General features: G+C 35.1%; 1 protein-coding gene across 4 annotated transcripts; it reads right to left on the bottom strand.

Annotated features, from left to right (window-relative positions):
- Positions 1–1150: 1150 nt before the first annotated feature.
- LOC126721942 (fatty acyl-CoA reductase 3-like) lies at positions 1151–21941 on the bottom strand. Of its 4 annotated transcripts, XM_050425065.1 has the most exons (11): positions 21783–21941; positions 21437–21540; positions 20213–20415; positions 16840–16940; positions 16528–16720; positions 16204–16365; positions 14147–14272; positions 2391–2472; positions 1991–2257; positions 1654–1781; positions 1151–1568 (listed from the first exon to the last, which is right to left on the bottom strand). In XM_050425065.1, the coding sequence occupies exons 1-11, from the start codon at positions 21859–21861 to the stop codon at positions 1412–1414; spliced, it is 1602 nt and encodes a 533-aa protein (XP_050281022.1). In that variant the 5' UTR covers positions 21862–21941; the 3' UTR covers positions 1151–1411. The 4 variants fall into 4 exon arrangements, with proteins under 4 accessions (XP_050281022.1, XP_050281033.1, XP_050281044.1 ...); XM_050425076.1 differs by lacking the exon at positions 14147–14272; XM_050425087.1 differs by lacking the exons at positions 14147–14272; positions 16204–16365.
- Positions 21942–23290: the final 1349 nt, after the last annotated feature.

The following is a 23290-nucleotide window of genomic DNA, read 5'->3' as shown; positions in this document are numbered from 1 at the left end:
AATTCCACTCAGACCTCACACCCTGCTCCAATAACTTCCATGTACATTTTAATTTGAACACGTTCAACAATTTTGATGACTTCAAGCCATATTGGTGGTTGTTCATGGTATTACATTTCTATGATATACTAGAGAGTAGAATCTAAATCCAATTAAATGATTAACTTCTTTCAAATGAAAGTAAAAATATGCTTGGACGTTCTTTGTGACTTCCTACGGTTTCTGATTTTGGGCATTTGTAATTTATCATATATTTCATAACAACGGAGCTTAAGGTCATTTATTTCGATCTTCTGCATTAAAATGAGATCAACTTCCTATTAGTTTTTGGAACCTTCAAGGCACATGAAAAAGGAAAGGGGGGAGGAGGAGTCCCATCTTGAATAACACATTACATTTATAATGGCTCATAAATGTACAAGATTATAATTGGATACTATTATAGTCCGTCATTACACAAAAAAAAAAAAAAAAAAAAAAAAAAAAAAAAAAAAGGTAATATTTTTATTTCTTATTTTTTTTAATTCTCTCTTTAGCTATTTCTCCCCTATTTTTCATCTCTCTTTAGCTTCTCCTTAGTTGTTTCTTTCTTTTGTTTGCTCTAGATGTTTGATTTGGTTTGTGTTTTGAGGGTGGAGATTAAACTCAAATGGGTTTGGTGTTTTGTTGCTCTAGGTTTTGTTTTGTTGGTGCAAATTGAATTCAAATGGGTTTTGATTGATTTGTGAGAAGAACACCAGAAAACACCAAAAACAAAACAAGAGAGAGAAGACAACTACTAATACACGTTCGTGCAAGAGAGAGAGGGAAAAAAAGCCATGCATGAGAGAGAAAATAAAAAGGGTGTGTGTTGTCCTATAAGTGGGTCCCATCATGCTTTTCAAAATATTTATAACAATATCATTCAGTATTGTTACTCAAATTGAAAACTACTCTAGATGTGTTCTCAAAATACAGTGTATAAACCCAAAATTGAAAACTGACTCAAACACTGTTGAATCTTGCTCAAACCTTTCTACCAAACACACATTGTTTTTGGTCTACAGTTTTCAATATTTAAATACTAAAAAATTTTATTTGAACTCACATTCCAAAAAAGCAAAAAAATTGGCTTATAAGCTATTACCAAACACACAAGGTTACAGATGGGTAAATGCAAGGGGTATGTATACTCCAAATACAACCCTTTAACTCCCTTTTCACACTTCATTTATTCGTAACATACATTTATTTAGCTCCTCACATCAATTCATTTACTTGCATATTTAATTTCTGAACACTAATTCACTCCAAGTAAAATTCTAAACAAAATGGCAACTAGCTAGGTAGGTTGCAATTGCCTTATTGATGATAGAAAATTCCAAATTAAACCACAACATTTTTCGAAATAAAAATAAACAATCCCTCAAAGTTATCGTTTCATTGAGTACTTTATCAGGCCAGGAATATGAGTGTTCATAATGTAGTCTCCCCAGTCAATGCACTTTGGATCAAAGTTAAACAAATGCATGTCGACATCGTTCTCTCTAATTGTCACTCGCAGCTTTTCTGTGTTGGAGTCATCAAAGCTGTATGGAAAACAAAAGATTATTATCAGTGCATTCATTGAAAACACGATTGAAAAATTAATATATGAAAATAAACAATACCTACCAACCAGTAAAAAATACATATGGTTTGTAGAGGTCAACCAATCGCATCACTACTTTGACCTTCCGGTTAAGATTAATATATATTTCCCGATAATACTGGAAAAGCACCAGATTTGCTAACCATAACACCTTCAAAAAATAAAGCCAGGAAAAAAAAAAAGTAATAGTATAGTAATAGTATAGAGAATACACATATTGAGGGGACGTTTTCTCTGTGATATTGCATGCATAGTACTGTCTGATTCACAGGAACCTTTGAAAGGAAATGCTATATTTTCTTTTTGTTGCAAGAATAAAATACCACTAAAAATATTTAACAGTGTTTGGTGGCCAAATACCTTCAACGGCAGTTTATATCGAATAGCCATGTATGCTTGAAACATATCAATATTGCTAAAGACTATCATCTTGCTGACTTTGATTGACTTTCCATTTCTATCAATCCATGGATTTTGAGTGAAGTACAGAGAGCTTAAATCTGAAAGACTAGAGAGTTTCATCGGATTTCTCATTGAAGAACCCACATGGAAGATGATCTGAGAAGACTTATTTGCATGAGCTACCATGGCCATAATCATAGAATTTACCACCATATCTGCTGGTATCTGCATGACTTTCAAAATTCAATATTGGAAGATCGTTGAAAAGACTTAAATGGGCAAACACAAGCTTAAAATCCAGATGAATAGATTTGTCTACACGTGCTTGCTTAAAGAGTGAAGAATTAATTTAACTCACAACATCCATGATTGTCTTAGGATGGCCAAGAAAGCATTTCAATTTCCCTTTACCGTAGGCAGCAATTACACCATCAACGGTTCTGTAACAAGAAAATTAAATTTAACCAAGCAAGATTCAATCACGAATATTATGAGGGGCGGTGGGGTGGGGGGGAGGGGGGTGTTAAAACAAAAAACAAAAGGACCAATTCAATGTTATTTTCTTGAATGTTTCTTTTCATAGTTAAATAGTGGGGAGTAGAAGGTGAGGTTCAAACCATAAGGAACCATAAAGAATGTTATTGATGGTTTTTAGACCCCTTAAACGACAATTGGATTAACCTACTTAATTAGCCAAGTTGTTACTTAGTCCAAATTCCAAGTCTAGGTTATCACAATCAAACAATCATATCATGCATAGCAGCGGAAAATAAATAAGACAATAATATGATCACCCAGGAAAACCAAACCGGTAAAAAACCTGGGGAGGATTTGACCTAGCTATCCTCAAGGTAAACTTGAATCCACTAACTTGAAAGAATCGAAGTTCATACAATAAGACTTACAAGCCCCCACGCTTGACTTCTTATTGCTACCAACCAGTAGAACTTACTGACACGACCACATGCAAGTTCCGAATCCACGGATTCCTTCTTTCTTGGATTCACCACCAACTACAAGCATACCCGCTTGTGTTTTCTTTAAGCTTCAATGGCAGCAACTGAATTGATCATCAAGATGTAAATAAATCTTCTCCTTGAAAATCCTAAGCTTGTGTAAAGGAAAGCTCCTCTAGATCTCACAAGAGATTTACACAAACCGCAAATATGAGCAACCTTTAGAGAGCCTTTGGGTACAAAACCCTAAATACAAAAAGAGGCACAAGAGGCACTCTAATCTCTCTAAAAACAACTTTAAAAAACGTTCTAGGGTTTCCCTTATATATAGGAGAGTTTTACTTGAACCCTAATACATTTACGTAGAGTTTGGGCTGAACTGGAACTCTGCAGAAAAATAAATCTGCACGTGGTTCGATCGATCGAGTCTAATTTTCGATCGATCGAGCCTTACAGATTTAGTCCAATAAATTCTGCAATCACTCGATTCCAATTTCACAAATAAACATACTTTGAGCAAGCCTAAATCTAGACTCTATGTTTTGATCATGGTTTGCCAACATAATACAAATTGAAGTTCTAATACATTAGTTCCTAATTTCTTAGAACCTAACAATCTCCCCCTTTGGCAATCCGTGACAAAACACATCACAAACATGAAATGCTCAAAGTTACATATAGCCCAAAAATAATTCAACCTAACTATTATCTATCAGTTGCAAGTGTAGACAGCAGCATGACTAAATCAACCTGTATATTTTCTGAAACACTCAACAAACACATAAACGCATGTGTGACAGAAAAACAAAAACAATAAATCAACAAATATGCAATCTAACTCTCCCCCTAAGTTAGATACATCAAAAATAATGTTAACTCAATGTTAACTCACCCTAAACAGAACATTTTTGTATTTTCCACACATTTCATCTAAATCTCTCCCCCTTGAAAGTTCAAAAACGTGTACAAAACACCTTTGAACGTTTAGACCCCCAAAAAACCAACTTAACCAATTCAAGCAATATGTCAAACAACTAGTGTGCGAAAACTTAACACATGCTATAATATGAAATTGGTTATAAATTATCTAAGCCATAACAAAATAAAATCCACAGCAGATAAATATAAAGGCAAAGATAGAGAGGAAGGAAGATGCAAACATAAAGACAACACGCAATGTGTTATCGAAGAGGAAACCGAAGTCCTCGGCGAAAAACCTCTCCGCCGCCCTCCAAGCGGTAATCAATCCACTAGAAAATACAGTTGGGATACAAGGACAGCAATAGACCCTCCAAGCCTAATCTACCCAGTGCACCTAAGCCCTCCAAGCATCTTGCTCCAACGAGGTTGCGCCGAACCTTTTTCTTTTCTAGCTTCCCGGATTCCGTTACTAGACCATAGCATCAACCAATGAAGATTGGTTCCTTCTTAACTGCTTCCCAGAAATCCAAACGACTGTCTCACAGTGATGATGATGGTGAGAACTAGGTTTGGTATAATGCCTCTCAAGGATTTGATAATGGAGAGGAAGAGAGTAGGGGAATTTGAAGAGACTCTAAGGTATAGATTGTGGGTGAAACAATCTAGTTTTTCTTTAGGGTTTCTCTCTCAAAATTCTCTCTGGAAGCTCTTTTTCAATCGTGGGTTAAAGGGGTATTTATACTGGAGTGGGAGAGGAATGTGAAACGTCAGGTTTTACAAAACAGGGGTGGCTCGCTGCTTGACCTCGCGGCTTGACCAAGTCGCGAGATCCAGTCGCGAGTTAACCGTATGGCCAGTTGTCCTGTTTTGTCCTGTAGTGCTCCAGCTAGCATGACTGTTCATCTTCCAGCATGCTTGGCACGTGTGCAGCTTCTGGTGGCTTGCAGCCGCGAGTCCACCCGCGAGTCCCAGCCGCGAGTCTCTGTTTTCTTGCACATTCTTGAGCAAACTTCACTCTATCTCACTCACTACCCTTACAACAAACCCACCTAAATACAGGGTTACTAAATGCTGAATTACAAGCAAATTTGGCACGGAATAAAGCCAATTAGATGGTTGAATGAATTCAACCTTACAATCTCCCCCTTTGGCTATTCCGTGACAAAACCCTAAAACAGACTCTAGACTTAACATGTGAGTTGGGAACAGTTGAACAAAACTCACTCACACCTAACTCTAGAAGCTGTGAAGCACTTGAATCATATGAACATAATACTCCTGAAACACAACAATACACCATGATCATTGTAAGCAGAAAATTATAAATGCATATGAAACAGGCAAAATGTGATCAAGTAAAGATGGAGTTAATAAACAAATCATGACTTGATCAACCAAGTGAACACCACAAGGTAGTAATCACAGTGCTCATTCACACTTGGAATGAACACAAGGACATACAAGTTAACAAGCACAAGGCAAGACACTTGTATGCTCAACACTCAACCAATGCATAACACACAAGGCATATGCATCTAGGAACAATCCTACAAGGGCACAAGAGTGACAGTACATAAACCAAAATGCAGAACATTTAGATTAAAGTACTGATTTCAACATAGCATAAAGGCTGCACTAAGCAAGGTACATACCATAAAGCCTACAAACTATGCATAAAACATTAACCCTAAAAGCTTACAAAAGCACAAGGGTACAAACCACAAAAGCATTCTGAATAACATCATCAAAATATATTAAAATTTAAACCAAGAGTATAAGTAATGAGTTAGAAACAACTATACACAAAATACCCAAAAACATAAGCATATATAAACAGAGTTTCTGAATTTGATAACTATGACAACTCCCCCTCAACACATTACTCCCCCTTAAGATTTGCTTTTCTGCTTTTCATCATTAGTGATAGAATTTCTCCCCCTTTTTGACCGGAATGGCCAAAGGGTCACTGGTCATGCTGAGTAGTGAATCACTGGTCATGCTGAGTAGTGAAGCTGTCAAGTTTAGCAGACAAGACATCAATCTGGTCTTGCATGGCTCTCATCCTGTCAGAGTGCTCAGTTTGGACTGCCCTGATCCCATCAAGTCTTTCCAGAATGATTTGGAAAGCATCTGGAGATGTATCTGCAGAAGTTGAAGTTCTGTGTCTTTTGCCACTCCTCCTAGGTGTTGAGGTTGATGCATGCCCTGCTGCCTCTGCTTTAGTCTCCATTGGGACACCCTCCCCTTCATCACCTTCATCTTCTTCTCCTGGAAGCCTAACACTTATCCTTTTGCAGGTAAGCTTGTTAATTGCAGAGGGTGTGGACATGGGACTGATGTCTTGAGGGATTGGAACACCCTTCCTTCTGAAAATCCTCATTAGCAAACTGGGAAAGATCAATTTAGGCCTAGAGGTTGTTCTAGTCTCATCCACAATGGTGTCATATATGTGGGAACTTATGTCTATGAAATTCTTTTCTTTGAGATCCATCAGAAAAACTGCTCTAGCACAATTGATTATAGTCAATTTCTTAATGGGATAGAGGTTAAACATCATGATTATTGTAAGGCACCTCATGTCCACTGGAAAGGCAGTGGTATTCAAACATTTCCCTTCTTTCTGCCCACCTATCCTTTGTTGAACTGTTTCAATAGAAACACTCCTATCCTTGTAATTGATAAATTCTTCATCATCTAATCCTTCAAGCCCTAATGCATCATCTATGACATGAGCATCCAAAACGAATTCTTTACCTCTCACCCAGCAACTTAATTCATTCTCCTTTATCACAGCATTTGAGTAAAATTCCCTAATCAGGGGTTCACACACAACAGGAAAACCACTCAGAAGCTTTTCCCATCCTCTTCCTTCAAAACAGCTGGGAATAAAGGTTTGTCTTAAGTCTTCCAAATCTACAAATCTTTCTTGAATGATTCCTGCATTCAAGAAGCTATCCTTGTATCTCTCAAAGTGATGAACAGACCTAAACAGTTTAGAATCCATTTTTAATCTTTTGTCAGCCTTCTTTGCAGTAGATTTCTTCTTCTGAGGTGAGGGAGCCATCTGTGAACAATCAAAAAAGGCCACAACAATAGAACAATATATGTGCATAACCAGTCAGTACCATGTAATTAACAAAGAGATATCATCCATACAAATGAACTTTGAACATTTAAACAATAAGCTACTTAGAACAATCACATGGATAAACCAAGCCTAAGATAGGAAACACATGAGCAACATGGAGAAACTATCCTAAAGGCAGATATCTGTCATTGAGACATATAATTGAAAGATGATATGACACACACTCAGTGTTTTGAGGCTAACAGAATCTCCCAACAGATTAACACAATAGAACAATCACATTCAGCACAGTAAAAACACCTAATATCCAACGGAACATTTTGAAACAACACAATAGCTCAAGATCAGATAAAATAAAAGACACACTAAGCTAAGCACAGGATGAAGACCAAAAAGGAAACGACTATCATCAACACAAACATTAGAAACAGCAACCACAAGCTAAGCATGAACAAGGAGCTAAATCCGAAACACTAACCCATTTCAAAATCACAAACATATGCGAAAAATCAAAGGGGAAAAGCACAAAATCAAGTAGAAAAGAGTGCAAAACTGAAAACCCATACCTGTGACTTGAAGATTTTGAGCTACAAGAATGCAACAATGGAGATTGGAAATGGGAGCACGGAGTGTTTGGGAGGGAGATAGTTTAGAGAGAAGATGAACAGTCACAAAAGTTCGTGGGAAAACTGAAAAGAGGTTTAAAAACTGCTCCTGTTTTTGCAAAACACGCGATTTACGCGACTTGATTAAGTCGTCACACAGTCGCCAGCTCAAGCCGCCAAAGCACTCAAGAACAAAAATTTGAAAAAATTTTCTAAGTGTTTTTCGCGACTGGAAGGTCTACCCGCGAGTGAGTCGCGAGCTGAGCCGCGAAAATCTCTGAGTGAACCTCGCGACTGGACCTTCCACTCGCGAACAAGTCGCCAAAAATGACCAGCGAAGATGCGACTGAGGCTCGCGACTTGACATACCCGCGACTGAGCCGCCAAAATAGGGCAAAACTGTATTTTTGAAATTTTCAGATTTTTCAAACAAAATACTTTCCAAAAACACCTAAAATACTCAAAAATCTTTTTGTGCTTGAATTAACAAAGATTGAGCATGTGAAAACACATTTCATCAAGTACAATCACACAAATGAATATGGCATTTATTGAACATAAACTTGTGTGTTATGTGTGGATATCAACAATGAGATAGTCCTTCGTCTAATGTGAAGCTTCAATGATCAATTCAACCAAGGTATACACAATTAGCACTAGATCATGTGACCTATCTCAATTATAGAAATATGTATATATGACCTCCCACACAACTTGATAACATAACTTGGAGCTTTACATTTTACTCCACTTTAAGTCATAACATTTGATCTTTTTGATCCTTTTTTGAGGCAATCACCTCTCATTGTGAGAGTGATATTTGACATTTCACTTTAATGATCAAGCCTTTGGCTTTGAATAAACAAACACTTTAATATAAGGTCGCTTACCCTTTTTTCTAGTTAAATACTAGAATGTGCGACAGGCTTTTGCAGCTCAATATCTCTTTTCATTTGGAGAATTACATTTGGTGAGCTCTTTTTAGCAAAACAAAAAATAAAAAGTGGGAAGATATATAGACATAAGTCTATGCATGTCTCAAGATCAACATAATCATTTACTAATCATTCATGACAAGTTTGAAGATCTATTTACAACAATCACATAGATTTCAAGATTTTTCCCATAGTGATATAAGTGCATGAAAATAAGCAATGCTCGAAAATGCACAAAGCCATTAGCACAAAGGTACAAGGCAAAACAAGTTTTGAGACAAAACTCAACAAAGTCAATCAAGCTTTTTGATTTTCTAATTTTTATGTGGTTTTTGGATTTTTGACACAAGAAATAAAAAGATTGATAAAACAAAATTAAAAATATTCACAAGTAGACAAGCAAACAACCAACATCAAAAACAGCAAACAAATCAAACAAACATTGTCGCAAAGCATAGGAAGTATTAATGCATGGACATGTTGTAATGCTTATGCATGAGTACCCTTTTTCACTCACACGTCACTTGCGTTTGGGGTGATTTCCTTATAAGATTGGGTACGGGAGTTAGGGCTTTCAAACCTTCGTGAGAAGCTTTCCAAGCAGTTGGTGAATGCACCAATCATCTTCATCACGTTCATCATTCCGGGATCTCCATTTTGATCTCTAGATTGATCACCTGCCCAAATTCTCCTGTCATTTCTGGGTCCTCCTGACCTTTGAGGAGTTGCACTGTTCTTTGCTCTCAGTTTTTGGCAATTTGGTCAAGTATGCCCTTGAAGTCCGCAATAATGGCACACATAAGTTCCTCTAGGACCTCTTTGTGGTCGTGGACGTGACTTAGCACGAGATTCAGACCTGCCCACAGACTGATTACGGGGATTCAGCATTCGTTGGTTCACCACATTCTTCTTCTCCTCCACCTCGAGCTTCTCACCAGTAAGGTCAGCTACAACTGGATCTTTGGCCTTTACAAACTTCACTTCTTTAGTGACATTTCCAGATGAACTACTTCCTCCGGTATATCCCAATCCGGATTTGTCTGAAAAGCTCTTTTGAGATGATATAACATCATCTAGCTTCTTGGTGGTGACCCTCTCTATTTTAGCATTCGCTTGCACAACCTCATTCTCAAGAAATCTCACTTTTGTGTAAGTTTCGGACAACTCACCATTCAGTGTTTCTATCTCACATTTGGCCTCCCTATATCGAATTAGGAGACTTTTGTAGTCCTCCTCAGCCTTCTTCATTTTTCTCACAGCAGCCTTGGCCACCCTTGTGTACTCACCCGACTTCTCCAAGAGTGAGTTATAATTCTCTTGAAGATTTGCTGTGCTTTCTTCTTCTTCATCTTCTGATTCTTCAACAATTCCTAGTGATTCATCATCACTATGTTCTCCAAGGTCTCGTACAAGCAGATTCAACTCATCCGAAGACTCAACATGAGCAATAGTCATAAAAGCTGAATAGTTCCCTTCTCCATCACAGCTCTCTTCAGATTCTGAGTCAGACGAATCTGAGTCACTCAAGGTCGTGGCATACACCTTGCCTTTCGATTTCAAATAATTTGGACATTCCTTCTTAAAGTGTCCATGCCCGTTACATTCAAAACAAGTGACACCTTGTGTGGGTTGGGATTCTTTTCCATCTTTCTTTTTGAAATCCCTCTTCTCCCTTCCAGAACTTTGGAATTTTCTTTTATCATCAAATTTGCCATTATTTTTGAATTTCAAAAACTTTCTGAAATTTTTGACAAGGTAGACTACATCTTTGTCAACCACATCTTCTCCCGATGAGTCTTGATCTTCCACCTTCTCATTAATGGTCTTTAGGGCAAGGGATTTACTCTTCCGTTGATTGGGCAGCGACATCTCATAAGTCTGCAAAGAACCAACCAGCTCCTGTACTTTGATGTCATCAAGGTCCTTGCTCTCTTCAATTGCTGTCACTTTAGCACGAAAACTTTCCGGCAATGATCGAAGGATCTTCCTTACAATCTTTGAGTCCTCCGTTTTCTCCCCCAAGTTGAACTTACTGACAACCACCTCATTTAACTTCCCATAGAAAGAGTCAAAAGACTCATCCTCACTCATTTTGAGCTCCTCAAACCGAGTGGTCAGCATTTGTAACTTGGTGTCTTTCACTTTCTTCGTGCCTTCATAAGTTGTTTCCAGAATCTCCCATGCTTCTTTGGCAATGGTAATGTGAGAAATCCTGTGAAATTCATCTGGAGACACACCACAGAAAATAGCATTGAGTGCTTTACTGTTAGCATTAGATGCAGCAAGTGCTGCCTTATCCCATGTGGATTTGGCTGCCTCAGGTTTGGTCCAACCAATCTCAACAGCATCCCAAACGGATTCATCAATAGAACACAGAAAAGCTCTCATACGAACCTTCCAAAAATCATAATTACTACCATCAAAATATGGAGGTGCATTTAGGGATTGAGACCTATCCATCTCAAAAGGGAGTCAGGGATCACACAATGGTAATGAAACCAATAGCAGTGTACCCGCTCTGATACCAATTGAAAGTTCAAAAACGTGTACAAAACACCTTTGAACGTTTAGACCCCCAAAAAACTAACTTAACCAATTCAAACAATATGTCAAACAATTAGTGTGTGGAAACTTAACACATGCTATAATATGAAATTGGTTATAAACTATCTAAGCCATAACAAAATAAAATCCACAGCAGATAAATATAAAGGCAAAGATAGAGAGGAAGGAAGATGCAAACACAAAGATAACACGCGATGTGTTATCGAAGAGGAAACCGAAGTCCTCGGCGAAAAACTTCTCCGCCGCCCTCCAAGCGGTAATCAATCCACTAGAAAATACAGTTGTGATACAAGGACAGCAATAGACCCTCCAAGCCTAATCTACCCAGTGCACCTAAGCCCTCCAAGCTTCTTGCTCCAACGAGGTTGCGCCGAACCTTTTTCTTTTCTAGCTTCCCGGATTCCGCTACTAGACCATAGCATCAACCAATGAAGATTGGTTCCTTCCTAACTGCTTCCCAGAAATCCAAACGACTGTCTCACAGTGATGATGATGGTGAGAACCAGGTTTGGTATAATGCCTCTCAAGGATTTGACAATGGAGAGGAAGAGAGTAGGGGAATTTGAAGAGACTCTAAGGTATAGATTGTGGGTGAAACAATCTGGTTTTTCTTTAGGGTTTCTCTCTCAAAATTCTCTCTGGAAGCTCTCTTTCAATCGTGGGTTAAAGGGGTATTTATACTGGAGTGGGAGAGGAATGTGAAACGTCAGGTTTTACAAAACAGGGGCGGGTTGACCAAGTCGCGAGATCCAGTCGCGAGTTAACCGTATGGCCAGTTGTCCTGTTTTGTCTTGTAGTGCTCCAGCTAGCATGACTGTTCATCTTCCAGCATGCTTGGCACGTGTGCAGCTTCTGGCGGCTTGCAGCCGCGAGTCCCAGCCGCGAGTCTCTGTTTTCTTGCACATTCTTAAGCAAACTTCACTCTATCTCACTCACTACCCTTACAACAAACCCACCTAAATACAGGGTTACTAAATGCTGAATTACAAGCAAATTTGGCACGGAATAAAGCCAATTAGATGGTTGAATGAATTCAACCTTACACCCCTTTTTGTCATGCATTGACAAAGACAACTTAAACAAATAGTTGACAGAAAACATACACAATAGAGTAAGAGAAAATAGAGAAATAAGGTAACACAAAACAATTCAACTCTATAGGAAATAGAGACAACTCCCCCTATGAACAACAAAGTGAAAAAACAAGCTTCTCCCCCTATAAAAATAGGAAAAACAAAACAAGTTTTGGGAAAAACAGTTTTAGGGAAAAATAAAGGCGGTGGGGATAAATAAAAAGACACAAACCAAGTTTTTAAAAAAAACTAAGTTGAGGATACACATGAAGAAAAAATATTCTCTCTTTCAATAAAATGCAAACATGGCACTATGTGATCCACAAACAGTTGCATGAGTAAAGAAAATATTTGTACATTGATTATCCATCATATCTCTTAAGAAAAATATTTTCTACAGTTCACATATAAAAATAGCATATACTAGAAAGTACATAACTCAAAAATTAATCAATCAATTTTTTGATCAAGTTGAGTACCCAATGTAGCAAAGTGTATGCATGTTATGTGTGAAAACAATGAGAGATATGACTGCAAAACTGCAAGATGGATACAAAAACAATGCAATGCATGTGAATCCTAAACACAAATGATGCATGAAAAAAATTGGTCAAATACTTAAAAAAAAACTGAAAATTTTTCACTCCTCAAAGCACAATATTTCATGAATGAAATGCATGAGTATGAGATTAAAAGTTTTTAAAAAAAACTTGAATTCAACCTAGATCTTCCAAAAACAAGTTTTTCAACCAATTTGTCTCCAAAACTCAAACATTAAGCACATTTTGCATCAAAATCAAGGAACTTTAATCTTGGATGGCCACAACAAGATCACACACAATATAATGTACCAAGTTTAACAAAGAGTAACTTGTGTAGTGTGTGTAACTAGAAAAAACTTGAGATACATGTGAGGTGATATATGAATAGCAATCAATCATAAAGTCTACAAAATTCATCACATTGAATTTAAAAGAGACTATCACCTAAAGAGTTACATCATATAACTCTCACATCTCCTAGAACATAAGCTTGCAATCATGTAAGTTTCTTGAATTTTGTCTCATAATATACACACCAATTTTAATTATGTGATTTGGCATTAAGCCTAATAGTACATACCAATTTTAAGCATTAAGTAATTAAACCGAGGCTACACCTTATGTTCTTTTTGTGCATGTGTTACACTTTCTTGAGTACAAAATCTTATGATATATACTAAGGTGTTCATGATTGGCTAGTGAACAGTGGTGAGATGGTTATTTATGCCTTTCTCTAAAGGTTTAAGTCCGACAGTCAAAGACATGTGACTTCAAGATCAAAACAAAGTGATCAAAACCAAAAACATCTTTCCCACACAACATGCACTACAAAGCTTCAACTAGTAAAGTGCAATAAATAAGTTCATCAAAGTTAAACAAGGTACATAAACTTGTTATGTAAAGATATTATGGCCAATCCTTGATTATAAATCCAAGATGTGAAATAAAAAACACAAAAATCTTTTTGGTTTAAAAAAAATTATGACCAAAAACAAAAAGCACACATTATGCTAAATGAATAATGCAAATGCAATGCATGACAATGCTTAACTAAGCTATAGAGGGTACACAAATAAGAAATATCAATTTCTTAATTAACCCATGAGTACATGTACAAACTAGTAGATACTCACACAAAATCAGAAATAGCTTAGCACTTATTTAACACATACTATTCAAGTTTCTCCACAATGTCAAGCATGTTCTAAATCAAGAGAGAGATATCATAATTCATGTAATCCTCAAAAAGAAATAAAACTAGACACAAAATAAAATATTTTTGTCTTTTTGAAATTTTTCAATGTTTTTGGATTTTTTATTTTTAAAAAAAAAAAACTTAAAAAAAAAACAAAAACAACCAAAAACAAAAACAAAACATGTCCACTAATAATTGAAAGAATTAAATCAAGGGCATGTCAGCAACACTCACCTTAGAGAATCTTTTCTCACCCATCTAGCACGAGTCTTCGGCTTTGTAGGTGAAAATCCATGTGAAGTAGAGTGTATTTGAGGAATTATACCAATTTTTTGAGACAGATTGAAATCCTGCAAATTCCTTTTACAAGCCAACAAGCTTAAATTTTTCAAAATAATATGAAACAATTTATATGGACTTATGGCAAGAGAAATATCATCACATATCCTAGATTTTAACACAAAATGCTTAAATTTCAGTTTATGACAATTAGGACGAATGTGACCATGGACACCACAAAAGTGGCAAACGGGAACAAATTTAGGAACATCAGTATTCCTAGTGGGGTATCCGGTCACAGGCTTTGGTTCTTGCCTCAACAAAGAACAATTTGGTCTAATATGACCAATAACAACACAAAGGTGATAGGTAGGCACAAAAACAGATTTATTATACTCTCTAACAGTAAGTTTAGACTTAGGTTTAGAAACTTCAGTATCTACATCAGAACTTTTACCTTTGTCTAACCTAGCAAAATAAACCTTTTCTTTATTATTCCTCTTGAAATGAGGGATATAAACTTTCTCAGTTTTAGGCTTAAGAGAAGCAGAAACACTTCTGTTATCAACAGCAGGCTTGATACAAGTCAAATCTTCAATTTTAGACTTAGATTCAACTAACTCTTGTTCCAAGCTTTTCATCTTCTCATCTTGAGAGGAAATTTGATTTCTCAATTCTTTCTATTAGATTCATCTAATCTAACGACCAATTCCTCTTTTTCAAGATTAGCCAATTTTAACTCTTCCTTGAATTTCTTAGCAATTTTCATAGATTTCAATAATTCCTTACGAAGAGTTTCACAAGCATCAATAAAATCAACAGAAGCATGAGCAGAAACATGATCAGAAAGACACTTCAAATTATCCATGACAACAGGGGTCAAGGATCAGCTCTTAGATCAAAAGATCTAAAACAAAAGAGCAACCCGCTCTGATACCACTTGATGGTTTTTAGACCCCTTAAACCACAATTAGATTAACCTAGTTAATTAGCCAAGTTGTTACTTAGTCCAAATTCCAAGTCTAGGTTATCACAATCAAACAATCATATCATGCATAGCAGCGAAAAATAAATAAGACAATGATATGATCACCTAGGAAAACCAAACTGGTAAAAAACCTGGGGAGGATTTGACCTAACTATCCTCAAGGTAAACTTGAATCCACTATCTTGAAAGAATCGAAGTTCATACAATAAGACTTACAAGCCCCTACGCTCGACTTCTTATTACTACCAACCAGTAGAACTTACTGACACGACCACGTGCAAGCTCCGAATCCACGGACTCCTTTCTTGGATTCACCACCAGCTACAAGCACACCCGCTTGTGTTTTCTCTAAGTTTCAATGGCAGCAACTGAATTGATCATCAAGGTGTAGATAAATCTTCTCCTTGAAAACCCTAAACTTGTGTAAAGGAAAACTCCTCTAGATCTCACAAGAGATTTACACAAACCGCAAATATGAGCAACCTTTAGAGAGCCTTTGGGTACAAAACCCTAAATACAAAAAGAGGCACAAGAGGCACTCTAATCTCTCTAAAAACAACTTTAAAAAACGTTCTAGGGATTCCCTTATATATAGGAGAGTTTTACTTGAACCCTAATATGTTTAAGTAGAGTTTAGGCTAAACTAGAACCCTGCAAAAAAATAAATCTGCACATGGTTCGATCAATCAAGTCTAATTTTCGATCGATCGAGCCTTGTAGATTTAGTCCAATAAATTCTACAATCACTCGATTCCAATTTCACAAATAAACATACTTTGAGCAAGCCTAAACCTAGACTCTATGTTTTGATCATAGTTTGCCAACATAATACAAATTGAAGTTCTAATACATTAGTTCCTAATTTCTTAGAACCTAACAGTTATTAACACTAAATAAACTATTACTTGAATCCCATTATTTTCTTGATCACCTAATCTTCTTAATTAATTATTACCCAACCAAACATGAATAATAATTTCACAAAATTGTGAACTTCTATAATTTCATGTCAAATTATAATTACCTCGCGCCTTCAATCCAACCTGAAAATGGCTCTTTATATGTACTGGTTATCATAGTGGGGCGTATGATAACTAAGGGCAAATTCTTATTATAGTTTCCTAAAAGCATTTCCCCCAATGCCTTCGTATACACGTAGGTGTTTGGCCATCCATATAGTTTTGCCCTAGCAATTAATAAAAAGAAACAAATAAAATTAACAAAAGGGGGGAAAATCATGTGGAGAAAGACTTTATAATTACTTCACAAAATGTTTGAGTAAATATATATTATGTTATTTCGAAATGTTATTAAAGCATATAACATATTTTGTAAGATTCTTAAAAACCTTTTGGTGCCAAAATCCTTCATGGTTGATGTGATTTCTTCATTCGTGGCACCTTGTACTCTTAATCTATCTAGGTATTCCTCCACAAGTTCTTTTTCGACATTGATATCTAATCTTGAAGTTCCCTTTAGCCTGTCTCCCTTGTAAATTGGGCTCTCTAGTATGTACCCGCCCTTCTCGCCACACACATAAGCTGTGAAACAACATCAATAGTTTATTGAAGAGAGCTCATTTTTTACGATTGCAATGAAGAATATGGGTGATCAAAGTAGCTTATTAGTGTATAAGGGCAATAATCAAGTCTACACTGACCAGTTGATACATGGAGAAGGACCTTCAATTTAATACATTTCTTTGCAAAGCTCAAAACATGCAAAGCTCCAAATGTATTGATGCCCAATGCAACGTCATATCTTAAAAAGGAAAGAAAGTATTAGAAAAAGAAAAAAAAGATATATATATATATATATAATATAAAACTGAATACGTTAGACAATTAGTTGATTTCATAAAATTTTGCTACATAAGTTTTAGTAGTCTCACAAATTTTACACATCATTAAAACCAAATCAAACCGTAAAGGTAAACGTAACATGAATCTAAAGAATTTTTTTTTAAAATAACAATAAATATTAAACAATTTAGTTAATTGTCATATTTCAAAACAATTTTGAAAAATAACATCTCGAGTATCTAAAACTCGAGTTCCAGATAAAACTCGAGTTTTTAAGTCTCGATTTGGAGAAAAAAAATTGCGCTGAAAATCGAGTTTTAGAGACTCGATTTCCATAAATTGCAAAAAACGCCGCTATATGGCTTTAAAACGTCACTATAGGGATTAAAAACGCTACTATAGGGCACCCTAAACCTGGTACTTACAAAAATTTTTTGCAGGAAAACGCCGCTATAGGGATTTAAAACGTCACTGTAAGGCTTAAAAACGCCACTATAGGTGAAATTTTTTGCATAAAACTCGAGTCTTAAAGACTCGAGATCTATGTGGCATTTTTCCACTCAGAACGCGAGTGTTTGAAGGTCGAGTTTTTTAAGTGGATCTCGATTTTTTGAAACTCGAGATGCTATTTTCCAAAATTGTTTCAAACGTTGTCTAACTTACAAAATAGAAAGGCTGAAGGAGGTTATTTTGCTCAAAACCTCTGAATCTAAAACTCTAAAACACTCGAATGTAACATAATCCTTTACCCTCTCTCAAACTCTCTAACCTCCATGAGCTATGGAATTCCTGCGGGTTGCTACAGCATTTACATATATCTCTAATAGCAAGTTAGCAACCTCAAAAAAGACAACCATCAAAAGCAAGGAGGAATGTCTGGGTATTGTTGTAACTTGCAAGCACCAAACCAATCTCTGGCAAACCCCAAATCCAAATCTAGCAATCAAATCTAATCTCCAGAAAAACAAAGAAATAAATAAAATAAACCAACAGTGCAGGTCGAACCCATAATAAGAGCAAGTTGATTAAGAGCAACCAAGCAAACTTCAAGTTCTCACGATCAAACCCACCACCACCATCGATTAAGAGCAAGTCAAACCCAACCAAATAAACCCAGAACAAGAGCAAACGATCAGACCACCAATTACCACCATCGCCACCGATCAGACCATCTCATTCTCTAAATCCAGATCAAAGCCAGATCCCAAAGAAAAAGCTGAAAGAGAGAGATCTTGATTCGAGAAAACGAAGATCGGTCAGACCGTTCGAATCTTTGGATGTGGGAACCATGATATGAGAAACATACCCACTTCAACACCTTTCTCAACAACACACACTAATAAATCAACCCCCTTTTCAGTGCACATTTGCTTCAACTTATCTTCGCCAATAACCCCGTCGGTCCTGCCCCAACAATAACAACATCATACCCTATGGATCCCTGTCCGATTCACTACTAAAACTCCTCAATCCACTCACAAAACCCTGACCCCTTAAAACCCCACTTCCATTTCTTTCACAAGTCCTTAAATTTGCATAATTAACCCAATACCCAGATGAAGAAACCTTACAAAAACCAATCTTGGAGCTGAAAGAACTGAAATTTCGATCAAAATGGTGAGAAAACGAATACCCATCTAGAATTTTTGCTAGATTTATAGAATTGAATTGGTTTAGAGGAGACCCAGATGGGTTTGCAGAGATAGGAGAGCTTGTGGGATTACAGAGATGGGTTTCTAAGTGAGTAAATGAATAGGGTGATATAGAGCTGGATTTTCTAAGAGAACTGTATATGGATTTGGAGGAGATAGAGAGAAGCCTGAGCGTGGTTGAGACTATGAGACAATGTAATAAAGACTTACGTCACTGATCAGTGATGAGCTTTGTTGGATTATGCAGATTAGCATAATATTTAAGGTTTTTTTAAAAAAATTAATTTAATTTTTTTTTAGCATTAATTTTTTTAATTAGATTTAAGGTTTTTTTTTAATTTATTTTATTTTTTAGTTTGAATTTTCTGAGCTGGTTTTTTTTTTATTAATTTAAATGCTAACCTGGCATTTTAAAATACTAAATATAATTTTTTATTGTTATTTTATTATCCACGTCAGCATATAACATGCCAACAGTGTACTCCGTTTGTCACATATGCATTTTTTGTTACTAGGTTGATGGCAAGGATCAAAATAATATCGATTTTCTGATTTCAAAGACTGACCTAGGAGCAAAATCAATTTAGGGAACAAAACGAGAATTAACCCAAAATGTAAGGATCAAAAGTGCATTTTCGCCTTTTTTTTTTCTTTTTTTTTCTCCAAAATAATCCTTATAGTTATTGTGAATTGTTAGTAAGTACCCCCACATGTTTTAATTTGAATGTCAGGCAGTCTGGGTACGTAGCTGGTGCCCTTCAACTTTTTTAATGCAATTTTTACTTATTAAAAAAAAATAGCTGAGAATTTCCATTATAATTATATGATTGTGTTGTTTGTGGACAGTGCAAACATTAAGGATTAATTTAATTTAAATGGAAAGCAACAATTTCTCCAACTCCACCAAGGTTTCTTTGTCCAATGTTTTAACACAATTTCTAGCATCATAATTTAACTAAGATTTTTTTTATAATTATTGTCCTGAAATTATGTATAACGTCATTAATTTGCAATCATATTTTATAAGAAATTTGAAAATGTTGTTTTGTGGTGCAAGGTATATCTACACATGCACAACACCGGATTTAGTTGTTGAATTGCTTTTAGGTTGTCCTACTTGATTTTTCTACAGAGAGATAAATGCTTCGGAGACACTTATATCAGTTATGGTCAAGCTTGGTGGAAAATATGCATATGAAGATGTGGATCATGTATGATTATTTCATAAATTTGATGTCTAGTAGGCTTAAGTTTGTTTGTCATGTCTTCCTTCATATTGTGAATGTTTATCAATTGTTTTTATGAAAATGAATAGCACGGTAGAAACAAAAGTAGTGTATCTTCCGTTTCATCTTATATAAATTAAAAATTAAAAAATAAACACACAAAATGGTTATTTCTCAAGATCTGTATATCTTTATTTCATCTTATATTGATTTTAATCTCTTTTTTAAATAATTGTAGCATTGAATAAAGTGAAAATATTTAACATTTGCTAACTATTTGGTGCATCGCACGGATTAGCAATAAATATTTATATAGAGAGAGAGAGATTAATTATATGAATCACTTTTGTTACCTTTCATCAAAGTTTGTTGTAGCAGCAGAATTTAAGACGATGTCTATTTCATTCCACATCTCTTCTCTTAATATAGAATCTTTGATTCCCAAATTCACGTCACAAATGTCACCAGAGATAGGAGTAACCCTCTCAAATACATAGGATTCTAGATTTGCACCCAAACTCTTTCTTAGAACATTAAATAGGTCCAGTCCTATTACCTGCAAATCAAACCAATGAAAAAAAAAAAAAAAAAAAAAAAAAAAAAAAAAAAAAAAAAACCATTTAAGCCTATTTAGTACGAATATTGTATTAAGAATAAAAATTAAATAAATTTATTTTACCCTTATTTTGCAATTAAGAATAAAAATTATTTTGAAATTAAAAGAAGACTAAATTGTAAATTAAACCAATTAAATTTGGGATAATTTTTATTTTGGTTATTAATGTTTAAAACTCTTTATTTTAGTTTTTTTTTTTTTTAGAAACAAACTAACTGTTAAACACACACACACTTAATTACACTATGTCGCCAAGATCAAATACATTACTTAACCCAAAGTACTAATACAAAAGGGCCTAACTCTTGTAGTAGTAAAGTGGGGCTTTAAGTAATGGGAAACAAACTAACTGTTAAACACACACACACTTAATTACACTCTCTCACCAAACTCAAACACATTACTTAACCTAAAGTATCACTACAAAATGATCTAACTCTTATAGTAGAGTGGGACTTTATTTTAGTTCTTAACTTTGAACATTGTTCTTAATTTTGTCATTCCATCCATTTGAAGGAATGGTGTTATTGTTGAATGTCATTTAAACTTGTAAGTTAAAACTATATCATTTTGTTCAAGATAAAAAATATATGTATATATATATGAATTTTTTTTTTTAAATTCTCTCTCTTTAGCTATCTCTCCCCCATTTTTCATCTCTCTCATCTTTTTGTTCTTAGTTCCTCACATTTATTATTACACTACCAAGCCCACCTCAACTGTATAGATATTGTCCGTTTTGGGGTTCATACCCCTCACGATTTTATTCTTCCCCATAGCACACAATCAATTCCCTCAAACTTGAAAATGATGTATTTTACTTTTTAGTCTTTAAAAAAATCATGTATGTGACACATAAAATCTCTTGCTTACAGAATTATAAAAAAAAAAAAAAAAAAAAAAAAAAAAAAAAAAAAAAAAAAACAACTACTACTACTACTACTACTACTAAATATGGTACCTCATGACAAAACCGTTGTGTAGCAAACTCATTGTCTGAAGCTCTCAAAAGAAGATAGATCCTTTTTACATTTGGTTGAACCCTTAGTATTTTCTCCATAAAAACTGCGTTCATTTATAAAAGCAAGTTATCACTAGCACCAACATCCTTTCAACACACATATACATTGAATTATAAACAAAGCATAACACAAACATAGGAATATATAGATATATACACATACACACATAAACGAATGGAGTCAAGTAGACTATATACAAGCAATTTGCTTTCTAGGTTGTTTATATTTATAGCTTTGAACAAACAAAAATAAATGCATTTCAGGAGCGCGGCAGAGAGAGAGAACCTTTTGCTAGAAAGCCTGTGGCACCAATGATTAAAATAGTCTTGTTCTCAAAAAATCGGAGTATACATTCCAACTCCATGAGAGAAGAAATGAGAAAGGCAGAGAGTAGATGATGATGATCTCAAAGCAAGAAGTGGATGACTTCTAAATTGAGAGTTGCCTTGCTTTATATAGAATTGCCAAATACATATTGTCCAAAATAATTTCTAAAATTTTTCGTCCAAACACAACTTATTAAAGGAAAAATAATAGAAATATGTTTTGTATTATTTTTTTATTCTTATAGATTCCATAGAAGTTCAATTTATGGTGTCTACTCCATGATAATTAATGATAAAATTACTTTTATCATTAGACTAAAACATCAATCAATTTTTGGTATAAATAGAGTTTGAATTTCAGATATTTTATTCAATAAAAATGAGACTTTACAAATTAAACTAATTGGTAATTGACACACATAAATAAAACTCATATTTTAAATATCCGAACCAAGGTGGTTGGAGATTAGCCCAATGCAGTGTCTACCAAAATCTCATTGCTGAATTGCCCAGTAGAGTATTTCTGATAAATAAAAATAAAAAAGAAAAAGAAAGAAATAAATAAGTAGGAAGCTAGTTGGACCACAAACCATCAATGTTTACGGATCGGTCGGCCTGAACCAAAGCAATTACGTACATATGGATAGAAAGGTCGGCGCTAAACCAAGGCAATTATTTCATAGAAATTAGCATCTACACGTACCTTATTGTTGTCCTATTCTCTTATCTTTAATCAAAGAAACCGGCGAAAATAGTCAAATACCATATTTTGGTAAAATTTGTGGTAAATTAGTACTGTTTCAAAAATATTTAGCAATTTATCATTTTTTTAGTACTCGAGTTTCACAAAATCGATTTCTAAATAGTATTCGAGTTCCTAAGTGAGTCGCCAGCATAACATTGCTAACCTAGAATTTATGTAATTAAAAAAGTAATATGGTACTCAATATTATGGAATTGAGTACTTCTTTATAGTACTCGAGCTTAACAAAGTCAAGTACTTTGTTTGTTTTGCTTCTTTTTTTTTTTTTTCCTTTTTCTACTTTTTGTTTCATTCAAAACTTTTACTTATTTCATCTTCAATTGCTTGTGATCATTATGTCCACCAGTTCTTCAAGACTACACTTAGTGAGTATTTGGATAGGAATTATGTTGCGTCTGGCATTTTCGTTTTGCTTCTTTTCTTCTTCTTTTTTTCTTTTTTTTTTTCATGCGTTTCCGGCTTTTAGAGACAAATTTTACTGTTCATGTACTATTTACGCACTGTTCACAGGACCCACAGCAACTTTATTTAGAACAAAATTAAAAATGGGTCTCACGGTACTATTCACACATTTAAAACTTATTTTGCTTCAGTGTTTTCAGTTTTCAATTTCAGCAAAAATAAGTTGTATCCAAACAAACCCTTAGTCCTCACTTTTTCTGGGACTTCACTTCTTGCTCACTGGCTTAATGGCCTCTCATTTT

The sequence above is a fragment of the Quercus robur genome, chromosome 1 (assembly GCF_932294415.1).
Source record: "Quercus robur chromosome 1, dhQueRobu3.1, whole genome shotgun sequence".
Classification (NCBI taxonomy): domain Eukaryota; kingdom Viridiplantae; phylum Streptophyta; class Magnoliopsida; order Fagales; family Fagaceae; genus Quercus; species Quercus robur.
Note: the sequence above shows the minus strand (reverse complement) of the source record. Positions and strands in the feature narration are given on the sequence as shown.

What these genes read in the sequence shown, in the direction of transcription:
- LOC126721942 (XM_050425065.1), bottom strand. Translation starts at nt 21,861, where the DNA reads ATGGAGTTGGAATGTATACTCCGATTTTTTGAGAACAAGACTATTTTA. An exon ending in CACAACGGTTTTGTCATGAG is followed by an intron (nt 20,416 to 21,436) that starts GTACCATATTTA and finishes TTTGATTTGCAG; the next exon opens with GTAATAGGACTGGACCTATT. An exon ending in ACAACAAACTTTGATGAAAG is followed by an intron (nt 16,941 to 20,212) that starts GTAACAAAAGTG and finishes TTCCTTTTTAAG; the next exon opens with ATATGACGTTGCATTGGGCA.